At 64.6% G+C, this 10,011-nt stretch overlaps 1 protein-coding gene across 1 annotated transcript in view; it reads left to right on the top strand.

Annotated features, from left to right (window-relative positions):
• LOC123021742 (2-acylglycerol O-acyltransferase 2-like) overlaps positions 1–4,454 on the top strand; it is a 4,707-nt gene extending 253 nt beyond the window's left edge. The window contains exons 2-6 of the mRNA XM_044426783.1: positions 1,279–1,457; positions 2,261–2,465; positions 2,637–2,811; positions 3,058–3,257; positions 3,932–4,454. Coding sequence (XP_044282718.1) covers positions 1,279–1,457; positions 2,261–2,465; positions 2,637–2,811; positions 3,058–3,257; positions 3,932–4,086 — 914 coding nt within the window. The 3' untranslated portion in view covers positions 4,087–4,454. The remainder of the gene's footprint in view (positions 1–1,278; positions 1,458–2,260; positions 2,466–2,636; positions 2,812–3,057; positions 3,258–3,931) is intronic.
• The last annotated feature ends 5,557 nt before the right edge of the window (positions 4,455–10,011 follow it).

Genomic DNA, 10,011 nt, shown 5'->3' with positions numbered 1-10,011 from the left:
CCCCCCGGGGTTCTGCGGCGGGGCCAGCGCTCGCCAGCCGGTTCGTAAATGACCCGCATGGGAGGAAGCGCGAACTGCCCGAGTTTTCTGACGACGCCAAACTGTGAAGGATGATGCAAAGCATAAGGGACTGAGAGGGGCTCCGAGGGGGTCGCCCCCACCCCCCGCGAGCACGGGGCCAAAGCGGCAAATGCAGTTCGGTATGTTGGGGCAAAAGATTCCCACCTTCAGCTATGCACGGATGGGATCTGAGCTAGCGAGGGATCTTGGGGTGCTAGTGGACAACCCGGCAAAAATTTCGCCCCGGTGCACCATGCGGCGCAGAAGGCAAACTCCACCCTAGGCATAATTAGGAACAGACTGGAAAATAGAGCTGCCACGATCAGAACTTCCCTCGTGCAAATCTTTGGTGGGACCACCATGGACTGTCTCGTGCGGTTCTGGCCACCGTTCCTGAAAGGGACATTCGTGAGTTGGGAGAGCATGGGGAATGGTCCTGGAGCAGCCCCCCTTTGAGGACTGACTGCAGCTGGGGCCGCTGAGCTCAGAAGAAAATCAAGTTGGGGGGCATGGGGCGGGTGCTTAAAATAATGCACGGTGTGCGGATAGCGGAATGGGAAGCATTTTTCCCCTTTTCCCATGAAGCTGATCAGTGGGAGGTTTAGGGGAGATAAGAGGAAGCATTTCGTCACACAACACATAGTTAAACCGTGGAATTTGTTGCCATAGCCATTGGTGGCCATAGCCGCCAATCTGGGTGGCTTTGAAAAGGAATTGGAGGGATTCATGGAGGAGGAGGTGACTATCCGCGGCTGCCAACCTTGCTGGCCACATGCGGCCCCCTCTCCCAGAGATGGTGGGCCTGCAGGCACCAGTTGCTGAGGCGCTTGGGCAGGTGGAGGTCTCACCCCCGTCCTGCCGGAGGGAGCCCTGTGCTTTGCCCAGGTGGGCATTTGGTCTGATCCCGCAGGGCTTTCTCAAGTTCTTAAGCAACCCTTTCCCCTGCGGAAGGAATAGCCAGATCATCTTGCCTCCCAGCTTGATTTCTGGGAACCAGATAGTAACAGAGTGCCTCTGACCATGTGCAGAGAGAGTGCTCTTCGGCCGGTCTCATTTCCAGTTCCCTCTGGTTGTTGGGCAGGCTGGGAGTTGCTGGTAAGGGAGACCCAACCTGGAGGTGCTCGTGGCCTGGGGTCAGGCCACGCAGGGCGGTGCTGGTCCTCTGGCAGGGGCAGCCACATCTCTGAGGGAAGCTAACCGGCCTTGCTCTCCCCCCAGCTCAGTGCTGCCTGCTGCTGTTCCTCGGGCTGCTGCTGGGGGACGGCTGGGCGCTGGCTGCTCTCTACGCCGCCTGGCTGTACCTGGACTGGGACACCCCGGCCCGCGGGGGCCGCCGCTCGGCCTGGGTGCGCCAGTGGGCTGTCTGGAGGTACTTCCGGGACTACTTCCCCATCACGGTGAGAGAAGCCGCCGCCGGCATCCCCGGGCTGCCCCCTAACAGACAGCTGCGGCAGTGCAGGCTGCCTCCCCTTGTGGGGCGCAGGCCCCCTGCTCCCCCCTTCCTGTCCTCCCCCTGCTGCCCTTGGAGCCCGGCTACCCAGAGCCAGTCGTGGCTCCATGCCCGCTCTGAGCCGTAAGCACTCAGCCCTGGAATGCGGGAACTGCGGAGCCGGCGGTGGGCATGAGTTGGTGGCCCTGCCGGGCATTGGCGTGGGTTTGGCGAGCCCTGCTCGGGGCGTTTTGCTGGGGCTGAGTGTCTGATTGTGGGGGGGAGCATTTGCCCTGTGTTTGTGGGGGGGGTGCTGGCCACGCTGCCATGGCCAGGAGGGGCCCCGCTTGCGATGCCACTGGCCCCAAGTCGCCTGCGAGGGCAGCGCTCTTCTGCCGCCCAGGAGTGCGGCTTTCCCCCTGGACTGGGCCACGTGCCCCAAGATAGGGCTGTTGGCCCAGGACCCCGCGAGGCTCCGCCGGCCCCGTGGCAGCGCCCCGTGCAGGGGAGGGGCCGCAGCACAGAAGGCCCTGCAGGATGCCCCAGGCCAGCTCCCCTCGGCACCTCCACTGGGAAAAACCCCGAGAAGTGAGCTCAGAACCCTGAAAGGGGGCTTCTGTCTGCTGGAGACGGTCCTGGGGGGCAGCGGCCATCCTGTCCGGAGGCCTCCGTGGGTCAAAGGGCAACTGGAGGGCAATTTCTTGGGAATTGCAGCAAGGCCAAAAAGGGGTTTTCTGTTACCAACTGCTGCCCCCCTTCTCCCCATGGCAGCTGGTGAAGACGGTGGATCTGGACCCTTCGCAAAACTACCTCTTCGGTTTCCACCCCCACGGGGTGCTGGTGGCTGGCGCCTTCGGGAACTTCTGCACAGAGGCCACGGGCTTCTCCAGGCTGTTCCCGGGGCTCACCCCGCACCTGCTGATGCTGCCCTTCTGGTTCAAAGTCCCCTTCTTCCGAGACTATATCATGAGTGGGGGTGAGCCGGGGGGGGGGCGGTGGGCAGCCGTGCTTCCCAGCTCGGGGCAGTCTTCTGCTGCGGCTGAGGAGGTGCCCAGGAAGGGTGCCAGGAAGCCGGGGGGGGGGGGGCGGGGCCGGGGCCGGGCTCCCGGGGCGCCCCTGGGAGCCCACCTCTGCTTCCCTTCCGCAGGGCTGGTTTCCTCGGAGAAGGCCAGCGTCTCGCACCTCCTTGGCCACGAGGGTGGCGGCCAGGTGGCCGTGATTGCCGTTGGGGGCCCGCCGGAGTCGCTGGAGGCCCGCCCAGGCGCCCTGACCCTCCAGATTCTCGGCCGCAAAGGCTTCATCAAGATGGCGCTGCAGCATGGGTGAGGAGCCGGGGGCTGCGTGGCTGCCCCACACTGTCCCCTTGCTGGGCCGGGGAGGCCGAGCAGCAGCCGGGAGGCGCGTGCGGCTGCAGGTTCCCCTCCGCCTTTCTGAGTGGCGATGCAGGGAGGCCCAGGGAGCAAAACTCGCGCGCTTGCTGGAGGCTGCCCTGGAGCTGCCGCCCTGGATTTGGGTGGCGGGCCATTCGAGCCAGGAACTGAACGCCCCCCTCTGCCTCCTCCTCTCAGGGCTGCCTTGGTCCCCGTCTTCTCCTTCGGGGAGAACGAACTCTTCAACCAGGTGTCCAACCCCCAGGGCTCCCTGATCCGCACGGTGCAGGAGCGGCTCCAGAGGATCGTGGGGCTGGCGCTGCCCATCTTCCATGCGCGGGGCGTGTTCCAGTACAGCTTTGGCCTCCTGCCCTTCCGGAGGCCCATCCACACTGTGGGTGAGCAGCGGTGGGCTTTGGGGCGCGGGCCGGGCGAGGGGCAAGGGCTGCAGTGGGGCGGGCTCTCCTGCGGCTGGAGGCAGAGCTGGAGCCCGGTCCGGCTTGGCAGCCCTCTTCTGTGGCCACTCTGACCCGCGGGGCTTCGTCTCCCCCCTCAATTTGCAGTGGTACGGCCCCCCTTTCCTACCCCCCCGCCCCGTTGCAGCAGTCTGTCCCACTTGGCTGGCAGGCTGACCCCAAGCCCGGCTGACGCAAGGCGCTGCCCAGCCGCTGGCCTCCGTCCCTCCCCAGCTGTCGCAACCCTCCCAGGCGGCCCCGGCCGAGCCGCGGACTTTGCTCCAAGGGGGAGCTGCAGCTGGCGCCGGCTGCCGCGGCTCCCGTGGGGGGCTGGCTGAGCCCCTCCGGCCCAGTGAGGGTCGCAGCACGTCTGCCGCTGGAGGTGAGAGTGAGTGGCAGGGCCCTCCTCCGAGGGACCCCCACCCCAGCGGCCAGCCCCCAGGCCCCCCGTCACCCTCCCTGGCTCTGGGCACACTGGCCCAGGCACCGCCGGATGCACCTGGGGCCGCTCCAGCGGGGGCAGTTTGGGGGGGCGGGCGAGGGGGCCGCGTGGCCCGGGCTGCCCACCGCGGCCTGCCTGAGAGGCGAGTGGGGTGCCAGCTCTCTCTTCCCCGCAGTGGGGGCCCCCATCCTCGTGCCCAAGTCGCCGCACCCGTCCCGCGAAGCCATCGACGAGCTGCACCAGACGTACCTGGCAAGGCTCACCCAGCTCTTCGAAGAGAACAAGGCCAGGTACGGGCTGGCAGAAGAGAGGCACCTGCAGCTGCTCTAGGGGACGCAAGGGGCCTTCCCGCCAGCGCGGCCCCGGGGGCTCTTTGCCCACCTGCCTCCTCGGGGAGCGGGCAAGGAGGACCCAGCGGGCACACCGGTTCATCCCCCGCTGGAGCTCCACTTGCTGGAGGAAAGCGGCGGGGGGGGGGGGTGTGGAAGGGCGGGGGGGCGGCAGGCACGCACAAAGGAGAGCTGGGGTCCTGCCTGGGGGGGTTAAGGCTCCATGGGGGAGGGTCTCGTAAGTGCCGTCTTGCCTCCGGGGCTGGCTTCCCACTGCTGTCGCCACCTCGGCGGTCCGGAAGGCCGATTCAGCGTAAGCGATCACTTCATTGTATCTCGTGCACAATTAAAGCGGCAAGACCTCTTGTGTGTCACGGTGCTGGTGCATTTCTCTTGGGACCAGGAGCTCCCTGTGGCTCCCCCACCCAATGCCAGGTGTGCGTGTGTGTGTGTGGGCGGGGGGGTGCCTGGGCCTGCCTGGTTGCTTTGTGGCCTCCCCTGCGTGGGCTCCCCCCACTCCCTGCAGCTGAAAGTGGGTTTGGTGGGGATGTCGGCATGCCCCTGGCCGGGGCTGCCCACCCCCTGCCTGCAGCAAGAGAGCTCGGGGGGGCTGGTAGCTGCCGGGGGCAACAGGGACGGCTTCTCCGAGAGCTGGTGGCGGTGCTGGAGCACCAGTAGGAAGAACAGAAGTATAGCAAGTCGAAGGGGGCCCCTGGCCATCTAGTCCGGCCCTGGCACAGGCCCGCTCTGCTCATGGGATGCCCAGCGTGTGGGTGCCCCATCTTCCCTTGAGTGCCCTCACTGATGGGGCCTCCACCACCTCCTGAGGAAGCCCATTCCATATCCTTGGGGTCCTAACCATCAGGAAGTCCTTCCTGGCACCCGACTCGAAACCTGTGCCCCATTGACCCACGTCCTTCCCTCCACCACAGGGGAGAGCAGGTCCAGACCCTCTACCTTGGGACACCCCTTCGCATAGCTGTGAGTCGCTCTAAGATCCTCTCGGAGTCTCCTCTTCTCGAAGCTGAAAAGCCCCAGTTCCCCCCACCTCGCCTCATATGGCCTCCCCCACAACCCGGCTGCCCTCCTTGTGTCCCTGCGCGGAGCTGATCCTAACCTTGCTCTGTCCCTCGTGTAACGTGGAGCCCAGGACTGGGCACGGCACTCCCGCCGTGGGCGCACTGGACGTAAGGCGAGCTGTAACCCTCCTCTCCTCTGCCACCCTTTTTGGAGACCGGGGCCACTGACGCCACCCTCCAGTCCTCTGGAATTCTGTTTCCACGAGGGCTCGAAGACTGAGGCCAGTGGCTATGAGGTTGCCTCTGCCGATTCCCGAAGGACCCGACGCGGTCGTGACATCCAGGGCCCCAAGGAGCTCCTCCGCTTCCAGGAGAGTGGCTTCTCTGTGCCCCCTCGGCTCATAATCAGCTTTGGCCTTGCCAAAAGTGTTTCCGCCTCCAGCCACCTCTTCCTGGTATACCCTTCTGTCCATTTGCCCCGGTGTCCATTTCCTGTGGGGGTCCCTTTGGCTTCCGGTCAGTCTTGTCACCCCTCCTCGCATCCGTGAGCGCACCCTCCTGCGCGGAGTTGTCAAGGCCGGCACCTCCAAGACTTCCCTGGTTGGTGCCCCCCACCCCTCCGGAGCCCCCTTGCCTTCCAGTCCCCTCTCCCAGGAGACGCCCCCTCGCCTGGCCTTCAGCTGGCGGCAGTTGGCCCCCGGGAAGCCCCGACTCCCAGTGCTTGACCTCCTGCTCGTCCCTGACCTGCTGATCTCGAGCCGTCACCCCGACCCAGGGCTCTCCTAGTCTGCACATCATCCCCCAGAGACCCCCATGGGTCAAAAGCAGTCTAGGATGCCAGCCCCCCCGTTGCTTCCTGGACCCTCCGTGTGAAAAACCTTCTCCGTAGCTTCCAGGAGCCACTTGCCACGGTCGGCTGCATCTCCCAACTAATATCGGGGAGGCTGAAATCTCCCATTATGGCCATTTTCCTCCCCTGCGATATCCTCCCAGTCTGGCCTATCGCCGCATCGCCCAGGGTCCCAAGCTGACCTGGGGAGTGATAACATACCCCCACTATCGGGTCCCTGCCCCGTCTAGGCCCGTCAGTCTCAACCCAGGTTGCCTCTACCTACCTGGCCCCCTTCTATGCTGCCCCCATCCCTTCCCTGACACTCAGCGCTGCACCCCCTCCCCTCTTCCGCTTCCTGCCCCTCCTAAACAGCACCCCCCTCTGCGTTTTCATCCCAGGCCAGGCCTGTTTCTGGGATCCCCACCAGGCCATGGCTGCCTATTTCCAGGAGAGCCTGGAGCTCCCCCTGCCTGTTTCCCATGCTCCTGGCCTTGGCGTGCATGCATGGTGGCTCTTCCTGCAGCCCCCCCCCCCCCCCCCCGCCTCCCCGGCACAGCAAGAACCTCAGGGCTGCTGCCCCGCCGGCCCCTGCAGCAGCCTCTGGCCGGCCCTTCCTGGGGTTCCTGCTTTCCACGAAGGCGACCCGCTTGGCTCAGGTGGCGGTGCCCCGCGCGGGGGAGAATGAGGTGCCCTGGGGCAGGGGGTTGTGGACCTTGAGCCGGTTTCCTGGAGTTCTCCTGAAGGTGCGGCAGGCAAAGGTCAGCAGGGGAGCCGGGCTCTCCTTCGTGTAAGCGCCGCTGCGGGGACGCCTCTGCCCAGGGGTGCACAGCAGAGCCCCGTGCCGTCCAGCCGGCAGAGCAGGCAGAGGCCTCTGCAGGGCGGCTGGGCCCGTGCCAGAGGCTCCTTACCAAGGGGGGAATGAGCCCTCGGAGCTGTGGGGCGACGAGCCTCCTTGAACCCGGCGTGATCACCGTTGCGGTGACTCATCATGCCAGCACACTGCCAGGCAGCCATCCTCACAGCCAGGCACGAGCTTTTTTGCTGTGGTGCGTCCCAAAGTCATGTCCGACCCATCGCGACCCCATGGACAACACTCCTCCAGGCCTCCCTGCCCTCCACCGTCCCCCGGAGTCCCCCCAAGCCCACACCCACCGCCCCAGTGACCCCATCCAGCCACCTCATCCTCTGCCGTCCCCTCCTTCTTTTGCCTTCAGCTGTTCCCAGCATCAGGCTCTTCTCCAGGGAGTCCTTCCTTCTTATTAGGTGGCCAAAGTATTTGAGCTTCATCTTCAGGATCCGGCCTTCTAAAGAGCAGTCGGGGTTGATCTCTTGGGTGCCATGATCTTAGTTTTCTTAATGTTGAGTTTCAAGCCAACTTTTGTGATCTCCTCCTTCACCCGCATCAAGAACATGCAAAGAGTGTTTTATAGGTGGGTGGACAGGAGGATGAGGAAATAATGAGACACCATCAAAAGGAATGTGAGATTGCAGAGGAGACTTGATAGCATTGATCAGAGATTAACATAAGGCGTGGGGATTATTGTGGGCCTTGGCTGTAAACTTGATCATGCAAATCAGGGTGATTACAAAGCTGCTGAAACCCTTCTCTGGACACCTTATCAGTTTTGTTGTTTGCACAGGCAAGCTGAGAATTCAGGCCTCTTAAAACAACAACCTAAACAGAAGCCTGGCTTGGAATTCTTGGTGCTTTCTGCGAAAGAGGTGCAGGTATTTTGATATCACAAAGGCACATATAAGCGGCCTTTCCTACCAGGATTAATCTGAATTTCCCAAAAATGCTACGGCTCAAGGAGTGGATGATGGGAAAGGGGCTGCCCCAGATCCTGGCGTGGGTGGCCCAGCCCTGCTGTGAGACACCAGAAGCGAGTTGGGGGAAGGCCAGTCCAGCCTCTGCAGCTGGGCGCTCGGGCACAGCGGCGGTGGGGCACCATCCCAGTGGGGAGGGAGGATGGGGCCCGTGGGCCAGCAGCAGCAGGGCACACGGCCCGAGCAGCGGCAAGAGGTGTGCTTCCCGTGGGTGCCCTGGCCCCCGTGCCAAGGGGGCTGGCAGCCACAGGCCTCTGCCCCTGCCAGAGCGGGCTGCCGGCCCGAGCGTGGGGAGGACCAGGCCAGGCACGGGCCCTCAGCCACACTCTTGCTGACTGCTGCCGGAGCATGGCCCGAGGTAGCCGTGCTGTGCCTCCCTGTTTCCCAGCGTCCCGCCCCACACCACAGAGTGGGGCAGCAAGGAGGGCTGAGCTGGAGCTGCATGGGGGGCCCGAGGCAGGGTAGTGACCCGGCTGGGCCCCCAGGAGTGAGTCGGGCCCTCACCCTCACCCTGGCCACCTCTGCTGGGGAGGCATTTGCCTGAGGGAGGGCACCTGAGGAGAGGGGGCTATTCCTGTGGGGGGGGGGCGGTTAAGGGACGCACCCAGTCTGGCCCCAGGACCCCCTGCCCTGTCGCCCCGGCGGTTCCCTCGTTTCTGGAGGCGCCCCTGGCCTGTTGCCCCCTTGGCCTGCTCCTCCTGCCTGGCCACGTGTGGCGGGGCCACGGTCCTTAAGCAGCTCCAGCGATGGCGGGGCTTGGCGGCACCGGGGATGTCCCAGCACCGGCACGGCCCGGGACGGTGTGTGCCGCTGCCTTGCTCGCCTCCTCCGTGATTTTCCGGAGGCAGACGCAAAGACCGGCAGAGCGTTCCTGGCGGGAGACGGCTGGGCCCTGCAAGCCCTCAGTTCCTGCTTCGCCTCCGTCTTCTTCCGCAAGGAGGAAATGCAGGCTGGACGTGAGAGATGCCGCCCGAGGTCGAGGGACACCAAGCTGGAATCGGCCCGTTCAGATCTCGGGCCGAAGGAGCTCCATCCCGGAGTCACAAAAGAGCTCGCGCAGGAACTCGCAGAACCACCGGCTATCATCTTCGATAAATCTTGGAAAACGGGAGATGTGCAGACGACTGGAGAAGGGCTAACGTCACCCCCATCTTCCAAAAGGGGAAGAAAGATGAACCTGGGAAGTACTGACCAGTTAGTCTGATATCAATCCCAGGAAAAACTGTGGAGCAAATAATTAAAAAACCAGTCTGCCCGCACCTTGAAAAAAGTGCAGTGATTAATAAAAGCCAGCAAGGATTCACCCAGAAGAAGCAAGCTTGTACTCCGCCCAGAGACTCTGAGCATTGGGACGGCATATACAGATTTTAAATAAATAAATCCCGCCAGACTAATTTAATCTTATTTCTTGACCAGATAACCTCCCAAATGGACAGAGGGAACACTGTGGACTGAATCTACGTCACCTTTAGCAAAGCATTCGGCCTCGTGCCCCAGGCTGCCCTGGCCGGGGGCAAATCTTTTGGGACTCCAAGGAAGGGATATGCAAGGGGCAGGCTCACTTACCCGGAGGATCCATCTGTGCGCAGAGTGAGCCGGCTGGCACTATTCCCAAGGTGTCTGGCAGCAGGGGCCCCGTGGCGGAGCCCCCCGAGCAGTCCGAGCGGGCGCGGAGGGACGGCCGCCCACGCGGCACCCGGCACTTGCCCGTGGCAGCCGGCCGGCACGAAGGGCGCTGGGGAGATGGAGATGAGGCGAGCCGGCGGGGACGGGGGCGCTTGTGCAGGTGCAGGTGCCGGGCAGGGAGGGCGGGAGCCAGCGGAGGGCACGGGCTGGGCAGGGCAGGGCAGGGCAGGGTCCCTGGTGCCGGGCCAGGGGCCCTCCGGCAACGGAGCCCAAGCTCATCCGGTGCGGCCTGCGGGAGGGCAGGGCAACCGGCAGGGCCGAGAGGGCCTCGGTTCGGAGCAAGCAGAGGGGCCGTCCTGCGGCCCGCCTTGCCAGCCCACGAGGGCGTCCCCCGGGAAGGCCCTCATGTGGGGCCAGATGAGAGACCGAGGCGCCACGTCGCCATGATCCCGGCAGGCAGAGCCTCCGGAGCTGCCCAGGCCTAGCAGGGCCTGCCTGCCCTGGAGCCAGAGCCGGGCCCGGACGGGGTGCGGGCCAGCCACGGGCCCCACGACCCTCTCACGTGTGCGCTGGCAAGATGTGGCCCCGATGGCGAGACTGTTCGGCGGGTCCAGAGGCGGTT

This window comes from Varanus komodoensis, unplaced genomic scaffold (assembly GCF_004798865.1).
Source record: "Varanus komodoensis strain SLA01 unplaced genomic scaffold, ASM479886v1 scaffold182, whole genome shotgun sequence".
Classification (NCBI taxonomy): domain Eukaryota; kingdom Metazoa; phylum Chordata; class Lepidosauria; order Squamata; family Varanidae; genus Varanus; species Varanus komodoensis.
Note: the sequence above shows the minus strand (reverse complement) of the source record. Positions and strands in the feature narration are given on the sequence as shown.